Consider the following 16,270-nt stretch of genomic DNA (forward strand, 5'->3'; position numbering starts at 1 on the left):
CTCCGCCCATCTCCCTACCTTACGTCTCCTCTCCGCCACCCCACATCTTCTTCCGCTGCCCTACCTATCCTTCCGCCATGACCTCCGCCCATCTCCTTACCTTACGTCTCCTTTCCTCCGCCCCTAGTCGACTTCCACCGCCTCACATCGTCTTCCGCTGCCCTACCTATCCTTCCGCCACGATCTCTGCCCATCTCCCTACCTCACGTCTCCTTTCCGCCGCCCCCAGTCAACGTCCGCCACCCCACATCGCCTTCCGCTGTCCTACCGATCCTTCCGCCACGACTTCCGCCAATCTCCCTACCTCAAGTCTCCTTTCCGCCGCCCCTAGTCGACTTCCGCCGCCTCCCATTGCCTTCCGCTGCCCTACCGATCCTTCCGCCACGACTTCCGCCCATCTCCCTACCTTACGTCTCCTTTCCGCCGCCCCCAGTCAACTTCCGCCACCTCACATCGCCTTCTGCTGCCCTACACCGATCCTTCCGCTGCCCTACCGATCCTTCCGCCACGACTTCCGCCCATCTCCCTACCTTACATCTCCTTTCCGCCGCCCCCAGTCAACGTCCGCCACCCCACATCGTCCTTCCGTCCCTATTGCTGGAGCAATCCAAGCAATCCGTTCCTGTTGCTAGAGAAATCCGAGCAATCCGTCCCTATTGCTAGAGAAATCCAAGCAATCCGTTCCTATTGCTAGAGAAATCCGAGCGATCCGTCCCTATTGCTAGAGAAATCCGAGGAATCCGTCCCTATTGCTAGAGCAATCCCAGCAATCCGTTCCTATTGCTAGAGCAATCCGAGCAATCCGTCCCTATTGCTAGAGAAATCCAAGCAATCCATTCCTATTGCTAGAGCAATCCGAGCAATCCGTCCCTATTGCTAGGGAAATCCAAGCAATTTCATTTCATTTCATTTCATTTCATATAACTTTATTCATTAAAGTACAATACATAGATACAGGAATGGCGTCAAGAGTAATTTAATAAAACTAACTAACTAAAATACTCATCATTATCATGCATGGCATAATAACATACCATCAATATTAATAGCTTTTCAGATCAAATAAATTAAAACAAGCAGTGCAATATGAAAGTTTATACATGAAAATATCAAAATTAAAAATATAGATAAAATTATTTTAAAACCAAAAGTTTCAATTGATATTAAACAGAGCAATTAATAACTTAAAGAACTAAAACTCTTCAAAGGAGTACATAGCCTTGTTGATAAGAAACTTTTTCAATTTTGATTTAAATTTATTTTTGGAAGTTTCTAATTTGATTTCTTTAGGAAGTTTATTATAAAATTTGGAACCGGAATATTTAGGTGTCTTCGTAAAAAGTTGCAGAGTATGTGAGCTTGTGGCCAGGTTTTCTCGATTTCTAGTGAAGTAATTGTGATAGTCTCCAATAAGTTGTAATTCATTAAATCTGTCCTTTACTGATAATACTGTTTCATAGACATACATTCCATAAACAGTCATAATATTCTCAGTTTTAAAATATTCTTTGACTGAAGTTCTGCGTTTTAAATTGCACAAAATTCTAATAGCTTTCTTTTGCTTTTTTAGAATTGATTTTAATTTTTTCTTTTTTGCTGCACCATAAAGTGAAACTCCAAATGATATGATTGAATGTATGTACGAAAAATATATAATTTTTAAAGTTTCCTTTTCACATAGGGGTTTTAATCTTGTTAGCGCATAAAGGCCAGATGAAATTTTAGAAAGTAACTGATCAATATGATGATTCCACTTCAAATTTTCATCAATTTCTAATCCCAAGAATTTAATGTGGTCTTTATTTTGAATTATGTTGTTATTAACTACAATTTTTGGCAGATTTTGCGGTTTAGTTTTTCCTGCTTGGAAACACATAAAATTAGTTTTATGTGTTTTATGTGTTAGCAATCAATCCTTATTGCTAGAGAAATCCAAGCAATCCGTCCGTATTGCTAGAGAAATCCAAGCAATCCGTCCTTATTGCTAGAGCAATCCAAGCAATCCGTTCCTATTGCTAGAGCAATCCGAGCGTTCCGTGACTAATATTGACTAATATTGACTAATATTGACCAATACTAATATTGACTAATATTGACCCTAGCCATTTTAGAGTAACGGGTATAGTAACTCATATATCTGATCATGATGGCCAAATCATGGAGTTTAAGAATATTAAAGCAATAAAAAATAATTTGATCAGAAAAAAATTAAGAAAGTTTGATTGTAATAATATACATTCTTTTTGTAAAAGTTTAAGTTCTGAGTCTTGGTCTGCTGTTTTCCAATCTACTGTCTTTACTAAGTATTATAGTTTTTATAATATTTTTAAATACCATTTTGATGTTCACTTTCCAAAGCAATATGTTACTGAAAAACAATATAAAGCTAATAAATGGATTGATGAAGTGTTGAGAACAAAGCAATCTGAAATTGTTAAGCTAGAAGCACAGTTAAGAACACATAAAGATATAATCTTAGTAATCAAAAAATAAGAAAAACAAAAAGGATCTCAAACATCTGATTATAAACAATAAAAAGAGATATTTTGAGAGAAAAGTCATGAGCTCAAAAAATAAAATTAAAACTACTTGAAATCTGTTAAATGCAGAAACATGCAAACCTTCTAAGATAAATAAAAACCTTAAAATATTTTATCAAAATAAATATATTACAGAACCAGTTATGATTTGTGAAACATTTAATAACTTCTTTGTGAATGCTGTTAAAGAATTAATTATAACCAACATAAAATCAAATCACTTAACAACCACCTGCAATCCGACCAATGTGTTTTCCAAAATCACATTTAAATTTAAAACAGTAACAGAAAATGATGCAGGAAAAATATTATCACCACTGCAAAATAAGCTTTCCACCGGGAATGATGATATTCATTCACAATAGTTAAGGCATCATGGCAATTCATATCCATTCCTTTGACTCATATTATTAATCACTCATTAATGTCAGGTATTTTTCCAGACCAGTTTAAAGTGGCAAAAGTGATCCCCATTTTTAAAAAGGGAGATCCCGAGGAGTCAGATGCTATAGGCCTGTATCATTGCTTCCTGTATTTTCAAAAATTTTAGAAAAAATTGTGTACAACCAACTTTTAGATCACCTTGAAATAAATTTCCTCTTAGATGAGCAGCAGCATGGTTTCAGACGAAAGAAGTCCACCATAACAGCAGGTGTGGAATTTGTTGAGTCAATCATAAATTCAATTGATAAAGGTGAAAAAGTCATTGGTATCTTTTTGGACCTGTCTAGAGCCTTTGACACTGTAGACCACAGTACTCTCATAAATACACTAAGCTCTCTTGGAGTTAAAGGTACAGAATTGGCATGGTTTAAATCTTACATTTCAGATAGGAAACAGTTTGTAGAAATAAGTCATTATTTTAATAATTCAAACCCTATATATAAGGAGACATATAGTTCGAGCTTGCTAAACATACAATATGAAGTCCCCCAGGGATCAATTCTAGGTCCCTTGTTATTCCTCTGTTACCTGAAGGGTCTACCAGGGGTGATATGGGACAAGAACAGTAAAATTTGTCTCTATGCCGATGACACTAACATGATTGTAACTGCCAATAGTAAAGAAAACCTAGAAATTGCATCTCATATTAACTTATCAATGATTAAAGACTTTTTTGATAGTAAAAACCTTCTGCTGAATTCACAAAAATCTAATTTTGTAACATTTATAACCAAACAGACTAAGCAAAAATTAAATCCCACAATATTCATTGAAGAAAACTTAATATATCAATTAGAGAAAACAACTTTTTTGGGCTTAGTTATTGATGAAAACCTAACGTGGAACGACCATGTAAATCTTGTAGTTAAAAAAACAACAAGTGGTTTGTATGCTCTTCGGAAAATGGCAACCTCTTGCAATATTGAAACTTTAAAAACAATATATTTTGCCTTAATCCATTCACATGTGTCTGTCTTATGGTATCTGCATCTATGGGTCAACCTCTAAATTAAACATGGATATAATATTACTCCAACAGAAAAAGGCATTAAAGGTAATTTTGAATCTAAAAAAAAATCTGATGTAGTTAAAAATTTTTTTTCCAAATTGAAAATATTTACAGTTTACAGCCTCTTTATTTTTGAAACAATAAAATTTGTAGTATATAACAATAAACTAACATTTGGTAATACTGTCTATAGCTATAATACAAGACCCCATCGATTGGTTGAACATCATAAATTAGAGCTTTAAAAAAAAAAAATCACCTATAAAGGAAACAAATATTTTGATCTTTTGCCACAAAATGTGAAAAAAGAAATAAATAATACAAACAGATTTTTAAATTTGTCAAAAGCATTTCTAATCCAATCAGCTTTCTTTTCTGGGTCGCCGGAAGACTGCCCCCCGGAAAACTACCCCCCCCCCAAACAGGTCCCTACGTCATATCCTAACCTAACCAACCAAACTTGCTGTAACATTTCTAAATTCTGTTTTATATTCACCACATGACTTTTCTATTATTATCCAATGGAATTACTCAAATTCAAATTAAAATTAAATAGCATGATTTGTCTAGGGGGGGTAGTATTCCAGTCGCGGACACGGCTTCCATATTGGTTAGTTGGCAGATTTTGTGACGTCACGTTTCACCTGGGGGGGGGTAGTTTTCCGGGGCATAGTATTCCGCATCCCCTCTTTTCTATCAGGGAGTTTTGTTCTTGACTCTTTTGATTTTGACTCTTTCCCTTAATAGTTTAGAATGCAATTTAACCTTATGTATTTTTTGAATAACCAACTCACTTAGTTTTAGTTCCCATGACTCTATTTCATGTAACTATATGTTTGCATATTATGAAATAAAGATATTTTGATTGATTTATTGATTGAACCCACTAACAGCACTCATAAATAAGTATCTCAAACAAGGGGTCTTACCAACACAGCTGAAAACTGCCAAGGTATACCCTAAATAGTCCAGGACCTGACTAGGGTTCTGTGTGCATGTCGTGTATAGAGAATTTTGCTTTTGCATTTCAATATAGGTGTCTTAGGAAGTGTTTTCCACTCGGGTGTCAAGTTCGCACCTGGTACGTTTTCGAGCTATGACGTCATCAAAATGGCGGCCATTGATTTTTTTAAATCGTATATTTCGCAAACTATTTGTCGGATCCGAATGAATTATTTTTTGTTTGAAAGATAATTTTAAATGCTACCTGTTTTACATTTACACATTTGTTGTATGATTAGTACATTCTTCGTAATTTTGCAAAAACCTGTATTTTTAAATATTTTTGAGTTATTTTTGTTTGTAACGTTTTATTGATACAATTTATCAAAAGTCACCAATGAAAAAAGTTGTAGAACGTTTAAAAATCTTTACAAAAATACCAAATTCGATATGTTTTACTCAAAAGATTACGTCAAGAAACTAGATAAATCTCATAAAAACACAAATTTTGGCGCAAAAACGCCTATTAGTCCGGCATCTAGGGCAGTTCGCAAGTCTTATAAAGACAGCTTCGCCATTCAATGTTGATGTATGTGTCTAAATGAGTGTTTTCAACTCGGGTGTCACGTCTGCACCCACTGCAGTTTCCGGTTATGACGTCATTAAAATGGCGGAAAGGGCTATATTAAAAATAACGATATTTTACATACCATGTATCAGATCGGAATAAACTTTTTTTTGTTTGAAAGATAAGTTTACATGCAATCTTTCTTACATTTGCACTTTTGTTTTATGTTTAGTACATTTTTTGTAATTTTGCAAAAACCTATATTTTAAAACATTTTTGTGTTATTTTTGTCGATAACGTTTTATTGATACAATATATCAGAAATAACTTAAAGACAAAGTTGTAGCACGTTAAAAGAGCTTTACAAAAATACCAAATTCGATATGCTTTACTCAAAAGATCACGTCAAGAAACTAGAAAATCGTACAAAACAACCTAATTTTGCGCAAAAACGCATATAAATCCGACATCGATGGCTGTGTACGAGTCATATATAGACAGTTTTACCATTCAATGTTGATGTATGTGTCTAAAGAAGTGTTTTTAACTCGGGTGTCACGTCTGGACCCACTGCAGTTTCCGGTTATGATGTCTTTAAAATTGCTACATGTTAAGATTTCACCAGCTTTTTTACTTAAAATAAGACCATTACCCTCTTTTATGCAAATAAAAGCACAACAAATCAATGTAATTAGTCCATAGGAATGTTTCCACTATATAAATACCCCCGGTGCAGCAATCCTGTCGACTAAGCGAATTTCCATTTGCCTGGATTGATTTTCAATTAATCTATTAAATTAACATTGTTTGAGTTGTTAATCTATAATATTAAAACGAAAGTGTGTTTTTTTATTTCACGATTCTGAATCAACCACTCGACGGATTTTCATGATTTTTGTGTTGAAAGAAAGATAATTTTGAGAACTAGGGAATGTCGAAGCCATAATTTTAGTTTAGGGTCCCAGTTTTTTAGAAATTGTGTTTTAATTTTTAAAAAGTCTAGCAGCCGACGCTAAGATTTTAAACTAGCTTTTGGCATAAAATAATTTGTTTAACATAACAGCTGTAAACATTCAGCTTTTGTGTCACAATTTCGGCATTTGGATAAAAATGTAAAGACATACTTAGGGTTGACTTATTTATACTATGTGTAATGCTAATCATTGATACGTTTAATTCTTCTGTAAGAGGATAACAGATTAATTAAATATACATAGTAGGATGTTCGAATTATTTTTAAAGCAATCTTTGTAATCTTCGATTTGTTTTAGAGCAATATAATTTGTTTTAACTAACAGCTGATTAAATTATAAACTATGGAACTATGAGGTAATTTTATTTACTCTTATTTTGTCATTGATTATAGTAAATAAGTAAGATTAGTAAAGATAATTAGACCACAGTTTAAAATAGTTTACACCAAAATTAATTAAACCACAGTACACATCGAGGCTTACACGAGTCTTAAATAAAAAAGGATAAATGCAAATTATTTTACTGCTCCACTTTTCAAGGAAAGATTAGAAAAATAACAATGTTTACATGTTTTAATTCTTCATGGTAGTTTTTTGTTTACAATTATGTTTGTCTGCTTAACATTGTTTGGATTAGGCCCGCAAATATTGATGTCACAAAAAGAAGATCAAGAATAATCAGGAATCACGATTTTAAATTACCACCTCAACCTTAGCCGGGTTTTATACAAAGATAAACAGATGGATGACATAGATTGAACACAACGTCAACATTGACCTAGGATACTGCAATTAGACAAACCATCCTTTTATGAAATCGTGAAATCGTTCAGTTGTGGTTACGTTTGGGGGTGCCTATATCAGCGCCCCCAAACGTGAAAATATCGCTTTTATTTTAACTATGATTATATTGTAGTTTAAATTAACTAATATGGGAAAGTACGATGTACATTTATTCAATGAGGGTGGGTAATTATCAATGATAGAACTGATATGGATAATAAACATTGACAATTACATCATTAGCTTTACTAGCGTGTTTACTTTTTATATTACAGATACATGTGACCAGTTTTTATTCAAATGAATGTTATTTGAACCAAACAGCTGTCCAAAACAAACTGTTATTGTTTTTACTTTTATTTGTTTACACTTATTTATTTAGCAATTAATGCAGTGAAATTGAGGATAGGTGTGACGATTAGTTTTGATGTTAGGACACCAAAGTTAAATTATGTGTACTGTGAATTTTATTGGATATTATCGTTTTATTTTAGGTCGTTTATATTCAGACCTACTGGAAATTGTGTATAGTAGTTGTATTGTGGTGATAATAATTAATGAAGAGGCAGGTATGCTATGGAAGGTAGTATGGTAGTATCGTTGACTAGGTCTATAGACTTCTCAATTGACTATTACCATAGATCAAACATATTACCCTATTACTCTCTCTACTGTAGCACAGAAAACATACTACTATTCTGTGACTAGACTAGGCTACTTATAATCAGTGTGCGTTTGTGCGAATCGGCTGCCTCACTTAAATGCTTTTCACATCGTAAAAATTGCAGAATTGCTGTTTTATTGTAAAATTATCGGATTTAAAATGTATATCGTATAGGCCGTATCAGGTATATATTGTGATGGAATAAAAACATATTTGGTCACACAACATTTGTTTACAAGATGATTTTTCACATTAAAACTGCAAGAAACTTTGTCTTTATGTGTAAACTAGCTGATCTGAATTGTACACGGTTTTAACTGACTACTGAATTCCCGTACGTAGGACGGGCTAACACCTCGTTTAATGTTAATTTAATAGATTAATTGAAAATCAATCCAGGCAAATGGAAATTCGCTTAGTCGACAGGATTGCTGCACCGGGGGTATTTATATAGTGGAAACATTCCTATGGACTAATTACATTGATTTGTTGTGCTTTTATTTGCATAAAAGAGGGTAATGGTCTTATTTTAAGTAAAAAAGCTGGTGAAATCTTAACATGTAGCAATTTTAAAGACATCATAACCGGAAACTGCAGTGGGTCCAGACGTGACACCCGAGTTAAAAACACTTCTTTAGACACATACATCAACATTGAATGGTAAAACTGTCTATATATGACTCGTACACAGCCATCGATGTCGGATTTATATGCGTTTTTGCGCAAAATTAGGTTGTTTTGTACGATTTTCTAGTTTCTTGACGTGATCTTTTGAGTAAAGCATATCGAATTTGGTATTTTTGTAAAGCTCTTTTAACGTGCTACAACTTTGTCTTTAAGTTATTTCTGATATATTGTATCAATAAAACGTTATCGACAAAAATAACACAAAAATGTTTAAAAATATAGGTTTTTGCAAAATTACAAAAAATGTACTAAACATAAAACAAAAGTGCAAATGTAAGAAAGATTGCATGTAAACTTATCTTTCAAACAAAAAAAAGTTTATTCCGATCCGATACATGGTATGTAAAATATCATTATTTTTAATATAGCCCTTTCCGCCATTTTAATGACGTCATAACCGGAAACTGCAGTGGGTGCAGACGTGACACCCGAGTTGAAAACACTTATTTAGACACATACATCAACATTGAATGGCGAAACTGTCTTTATAAGACTTGCGAACTGCCCTAGATGCCGGACTAATAGGCGTTTTTGCGCCAAAATTGGTGTTTTTATGAGATTTATCTAGTTTCTTGACGTAATCTTTTGAGTAAAACATATCGAATTTGGTATTTTTGTAAAGATTTTTAAACGTTCTACAACTTTTTTCATTGGTGACTTTTGATAAATTGTATCAATAAAACGTTACAAACAAAAATAACTCAAAAATATTTAAAAATACAGGTTTTTGCAAAATTACGAAGAATGTACTTATCATACAACAAATGTGTAAATGTAAAACAGGTAGCATTTAAAATTATCTTTCAAACAAAAAAAAATTCATTCGGATCCGACAAATAGTTTGCGAAATATACGATTTAAAAAAATCAATGGCCGCCATTTTGATGACGTCATAGCTCGAAAACGTACCAGGTTCGAACTTGACACCCGAGTGGAAAACACTTCCTAAGACACCTATATTGAAATGCAAAAGCAAAATTCTCTATACACGACATGCACACAGAACCCTCGTCAGGTCCTGGACTAAAATATAAAAGTGGACCAAACACAGATGCTAAAAGTTACAGACCAATTTAACTTATACCGACCTTCTCTAAAATCTTTGAAAAAATCGTCCTTAACAGACTAATATCATCTAGACCAAAATCTGCTCCTCACCAGCCAGCAACATGGCTTCCTTAAAGGAAGATCCACTTCCACTGCCTTGATACAGCTCACCAAGCACATAATAGAACAACTAGAAGACGGCTCCTCAGTCACAAGTCTGTTTCTGGACTTTAGCAAGACCTTTGACTGCCTTAACCACAAGACACTTCTTAGAAAATTGGGAGCTCTCGGTATTGAGGGAAAGTCTAAACAATGGTTCCACAGCTATCTTAATGGCAGACAGCAACTAGTTGAGATTCAGCATGTAGAAATAAACACTTGCCATAAAATAATTGTTGTTAGAAAACCATAAATGTAGGAAATTAATCATTTTTTATAGTAATATCAATTACATTAAATTATAAAAATACTGGAAGCCCTGTGCCTACCTATTTTGTACCAAGAACAAATAAAATAGGTAAGGGCAAAAATCAATTATTTTAAAATTTTGCATTGGTTAAAATCTGAATTATTAACCTTAGTAGAGTTCCAAAGCTGTGATTTGAAAACTCTTTGGAGTCTATAATAATAACATAAATATTCGCTCGGTAATATTCGATATTCGAAAATATTATGAAGTATTAGATTCGATTCGAACCCAGAAATCACTATTCGCACACCCCTACTTAATTTATTTGTAACCTCAACTAAGTAAACAGGTTTTGCTGTTTAATTTTGATATTCGAGTTTCGGGTTTCGACTTTTGGGGCCAACTGTTAGTTAATATGAGTTAATATGTGTTTAAACAAACTGAGTAGCCCATTTAGATGATAATTGGATGAACATTTCTAAAAGGTTTTATCATACAACCGTGGAAAAACAATTTATTTTGTTCTGTTGAACAATAACACAATAATATGCCTATTAGTTTCTTCAGGCACAGACCATGGGTTTCCTTACAGTAGTCAACACAACAATTGGTCGAATACCTGATGCCTACAACTTCATTTTACAATAGGTCTTTCGATGACCTTTTTTAGTACCAACTATCAATAGCTCATGGTTTGTGCCTGAAGAAACAATAAGGCATATTTTGTTATTGTTACAATACAAACGAGGGAAATTATATTTCCACGACCGTATGGTAAATCGTTAAACAAATGTTTGAATATGAGCTACTCTGTTTGATCTCATACAGTTTAACCAACAGTTGTCCCCAAAAATTGAATCCCGAAGCTCGAATCTCAAAATTAAAATGCAAACCCTGTTTTATTAGTTGAGGTTACAAATCAATAAAGATAGGCTACTTAATAATAACATGTTTACTATAAAATTAAAACTCAAAGAAGTAAACTATTTACAGTAGACTCTCAGTAATCCGGCAGATATAGGGTTGTGATACTGCCGGATTAGTGTAAATGCCGGATTACTTGAATGTTATCAATATACACTGCAACAAGTGCATTTTAGCACTTAAAACACAACTCCGAGGATCGCATGAACGGAAACCACAATTGCCGCGATCGTGCAAAACGACAATGACGTTTCCGTGACCGCGGGAGTGGATGATGATGCCTACTCGGCTGTGGGACATAGTCAGAATTTCGCATTGATCGCGGAAGACCCCACCCGTCAAAAGACGCCGGATTACTGGAGTGCCGAAGTGCCGTATTAGAGAGGGTCTACTGTATTCTCTTAATTTCTATATCTGGCCAGGGGGTAAAAATCTGGGCCTTACATTTTGCGCTGACCTCATGAAGGGGGTAAAAGTCGGGGGGTAAAATTCCGGTCCGTACACTCAAGTTTTTATAATTTGATGTGTTCTGATTAAATTAATTCACAACCGTGAAAATATAAGTTTAATTCCACCTTTAATTTATTGTGTATTAATTTATTTAATTTGTTGTGCAACTCAAAAGTTCGCAGCCGGAATTTTACCCCCTGGTTTGTGAGAGGCAGTTTTGCTCAGGGGATAAAATTCCGCTACCCCTTATTTTGTACTTCTATTTAGTTGACATAGTCAGTTTTGAATTATTGTTTGAGATAAACAGTAAGTAGATAAACATTGCTTGTGTTTACTCCTATAAGTCGACTTAGAAGACTGAGTTGTTGAATAAAAGCTAACAAAGACAATACAGTGAAGAAAAGTCAAGTTTAAATATTACAAGATGTCTTTTACGATATTCTATGTTAAAAAGCTATCTTAAAGTGATTCATAATGAGATCTGCTTGTTAAAAATAATGATATTCTAATGTGTCAGTTCTTAATAGGAAACAACTTAAATCTGTACTAACTTTACTTAAAACTTAAATCTGCTGATTTCTAAGGTCCACAACTATCTCCTGGTTCTGTTTCCACAAAGTCATCTGTCGTTACACTCCTCCCCGGAGTAATATTTACTTTCTTCCTCCTTTTCTTATCATTTACACCCTCTCCATACCTAGTGCTTTGCAGTAAGTGAAGTACAGAGTCGCTTAGCATAACAGATACATCAGCATCCACAATTAGCTCTTCCACTGTGTTCTGTTGGTTATCTTGCTAAAACCTATTTTCTGTCAAGAGGATATTTATGCCTGCTTTCCAAAACCCATATTGATGTTTTCTGTCTGTGGTTGTTTTGTGTGTGTCTAAGTGCCACTTAAGCAATTTAAGCAATTCAGTTTTTGGCACCGTTAAGCAGTTTGCTAGTAATTTAAAATCTAAATGAATCTTACGCCAACATCATTTCATAGGTCTGTGTTATCAAGGTCGATTGATTGAGTGAGATGGCTGGAGTTTGGGGGAAGACCCGGAAGATAGATATAAACTTGATGCTATTTGCTCGGCACTCTTTGATAATGTCTTAATTAAGTGGCTTGATAAATTGTCCCCCATTAAAACCTCTGTATTCTCTATTTTTTTTTAGTTCTTGGTAATACCAAAGTACATAACCAATCATCAAATGAGCTTCCATCGAACCACCCTGACAAGGTTCTTTTGTACCTGCATCCCGGGGCTTTCCAATAATCCATGTGTTCTGTAGCTCTTTAGATTAATATAGACTACATGGAGGTAGTAGGTAGTAGGTAGCCAGCAGCAATAGACACAGATGACTTGGAGGAATTAAAAAACCTTTCTTGGGTACTTTACGTCCCTCTGTGTGATGCCTTTCTTCTGGCTGGGGTCATCAGATTTGGAAGGAATCCCATGTTTATTAAGATGTGCTTTTACAAGACACTTGTTATCTAAACCATCAAGGAGAACACCAAAAGAAGAACAAGTCTTAACATACTCATCAAGTTCGTTTTCTGTTACTGCGTTCCTTTTCTGTCATCCTGACGACTTGGAATGTAGTCCTTTTAATTTTCTGGCTAGAGTTTCACGAGGTATGTGATATTGTTCAGCAACTTTCCTTTGGGTCAGTTTGCCATTATGTATGTAATGTCGTACAGTAATGCTTTATTCATTGTCTCTTCGGAATAGCATAGGAACAAGCACCAGATATTCTTACATATCCGTGGCATTTTAACACTATGTCTTTCTATGCTTCAACACACAAATGACTGAAACATACACCAGTAACAGATAAATTTATATGTACCAGGCCAAGATGCACATACACGAAAAAAGAGAAAAATAATTTAAAAAAGAACATCCATCTCGTACAGCTACTGTGGTATCAAGTCACACCAAAGCAGGACTATGCTGATAATGTAATTTAAGAAGTAGAAAGAGAGGAAAAAATGCCACACGTTTCACAAGGTCATTGTTCTGCAAAAAAGTAGAACATTATTCAAGTTTAATGCGCAATTCTTTTGCTTTAAATTTTTATATTATCAAAGTTTACGTTTTTGTCCAATTTGTTTGCCTTTTTTTAATTCAATTTTGTCTCAATTGAAGATATTATTGAAGTAAAGGTATTGGGGTGGGCTTCAAAAAAGGTAAAGTAGACTAGTAATTTATTAGCAGTTAAACATTTGAAAAGTTTAAAACATTAAAAAGCTTTTGTTGTTCAAAGGTTTATTGCGGACATTTTCCATCACTATGGTAAAAAACAATACACAATGTTTCACCACAACATTAACTCACCATCACCAACAATGAACTTTAAACAAAGAAAAGGCTTTTGGGTTTAAGTCACCCCACAGGCCTCAAGTCAACCTGTTTTAGGGTACTTAAATTTTTCCTCCTTTACAGAATTGGGAAGTGTATGTGAGCGAGTCAATGTTCTGGGAAAGGCTGCGATCGTTGGAATCAATGTTGGCTGTAAGAGAGGGCCGCAGCAGGGGATGGTTCTCTTACACAGAGTTGGCAACGTTAATACATGCTTCGGAACTGGTGAACCTTGCTCATACCCTCATCACAGTAAGTCAATTAACAATGTACATAATTATGTAACTATTTATTTTTAATGAGTCTTTGTAAACATTTTAGGAACATCACATGTGATCCCTTTTTTGCAATAACAATTACTCCTTAGTGTAGTAACATGAAAAAAACTAATTTATCATGTCCAAAAATAATAAATTTGTTAAAACAAATAAATTGAATTTAGGTGTTTAACTTGAGTGGTTATGTTGTGTACATAGGTATCAGCAGTCTGCTTGACCAGTTACACAGCAAGTGTGTTAGTGATGGTTGGATCAACCATTGCTACCAACCAGATGTCTTGTATTGCCACCAGTCTGATGTCAGCTTCCACCACTACTTCCCACACCACCTATCATCTACCGAGCCTCACAGACTTCAACTGTGCGCCTGCGCCTACCACTCTGACAAACCAATCAGTGGACCTTCCTACAAATCTAGACCTTGAAAATCTAACGCTTCCCCAAGAAACTGTGTATGCCCGTAATCCTGAGAGCCACTTTGTAAGAAATAGAAATGTATGGACCGAACAGAAGGACTGGCTCACGGCTATTTCTAACATCATAGCTTCTCATCCGAGTACCATAATACCGGTAGAGATCGTCTCTTACTGATGATTGATTAAAGCGAAGAAAGTACTAATCACTTCCATTGACTAAAGGCTGTTAACATTTTTAAAGGTCAGCTTATTTTTGTAATCAAGAATAATTTGTGTTTTTACCCAGGGTATATTGTAGTTTTGTATATATATTGGCAAGAATTACACTATGTATACTAAAAGTATATTTTACTCAACAGAATTTATAAACATAGCAAATTTATATTATTATTTATCTTTTTAACTATTTTTTTGCAAGTATTAAATGTATCATCATGTTTGCACAGATGCTATTTTGAATAATATATTTTTTTAAGTAATGATTGAAGTGGTTATTATTTTGTTCTCACCTTTAAAATATGTTTTTAACAGGGTTAAAATTAAATGAGAAGTCAATAGACATGATTTAGCCCCTGAGCTGAATTGATGACTATAATATAATTGTACAGTTACCTTGTCACAGCTCTTTAGTTTCCGTATATATTACGGCTGTTTCAATATCAAAATGCCATCCATCCTCAGATACATACATCCACCGGATTTGGCGTCGTCAAACTTGTTACACACACGTAACTTGATAACAAACACTTAAAACATATAAAACGAGAGACAGGCCTGTCGCGCATATTTAATTTACTCATCATGTGCGGGACAGGCCTGTCTCTCGTTTTATACTTTTGAATTATGCAGCAAATTTATGGGAATTTAAGCTTTTGAATCAAACTTTTAACGGGCAATTTTGCTTTTAAAAGTGCCAAATAATAGAAAAAACTAATTATAGGTGGATTTTATAAATAATTCACAATTGCATTCAGTAATGAAATGTACAATATATACCATTTGACTTTCGTGCACTTTTTCATAAAGTCAAACTCTCAATAAAATTTACTGAATTAGTGTAATGAAAGTAAAACCCCAGATTAAATGCAAACAGAATAAAGGGTTTCAATTAGGGGTCTGTGGGTACCCGACCCGGACTCAAAAATCGGGTAATTTTGCACTACCCGAAGTGTCAGGCGGGTAGAAGAAATACCCGAATTTATTTCAAGCAGGTAATCTGGTAACCTATTATTAAAAATTGTAGTGTTTAATTATAAAATTTTCAGCTTTATATAAAGATATTTTAATAATGAAATAAGTAAAACCTAAATTGTGTGCTACAAATGTTCCTAACCCTATATTTAAACACTATCAAATGACTGCCAACTACTGACTAAATCAGTCAAATAAATGATTTTCCATTCGTAATTTTTGGCTACATCAATATCGTCGGCGTCTGCTTGCTGGCACACCGTCTGCATTACGTACTATAGCATAATTAATTATTATAGTATATAAAACTCAACTGGACAGTCACTGTCAAGAATGTTGGTATGGGACAAGAATATCTTTTTATATTAGGCCTATTCCTGGTGTTGGAAAGTTAAGTTTAAATATTTTATATTCTATATTTCTTGATTTTTTTTAATGAGTCAGAATAAATTGTCAAATATGTTATCAAATGAATAAATACATTATAAAGTATTAAGTCACTATTTTAACTTAGCAAGAAATGCATCATCTGTGTGTGAATAATTACAAAAATTAATAATATCTCTCTTGTCAGAGCAGACACTACAATAAGTAT

The 16,270-nt window shown here is 34.1% G+C and overlaps 1 protein-coding gene across 1 annotated transcript in view; it reads left to right on the plus strand.

Annotated features, from left to right (window-relative positions):
* Positions 1-14,966, plus strand: part of LOC128982792 (protein CNPPD1) — a 96,285-nt gene extending 81,319 nt beyond the window's left edge. The window contains exons 5-6 of the mRNA XM_054401799.1: positions 13,875-14,042; positions 14,267-14,966. Of these exons, the coding sequence (XP_054257774.1) occupies positions 13,875-14,042; positions 14,267-14,659 (561 nt within the window). The 3' untranslated portion in view covers positions 14,660-14,966. The remainder of the gene's footprint in view (positions 1-13,874; positions 14,043-14,266) is intronic.
* Positions 14,967-16,270: the final 1,304 nt, after the last annotated feature.

This window comes from Macrosteles quadrilineatus, unplaced genomic scaffold, assembly GCF_028750875.1.
Source record: "Macrosteles quadrilineatus isolate MER2022 unplaced genomic scaffold, UCM_ALF_1.0 Scaffold_1__1_contigs__length_201487025, whole genome shotgun sequence".
Taxonomy (NCBI): domain Eukaryota; kingdom Metazoa; phylum Arthropoda; class Insecta; order Hemiptera; family Cicadellidae; genus Macrosteles; species Macrosteles quadrilineatus.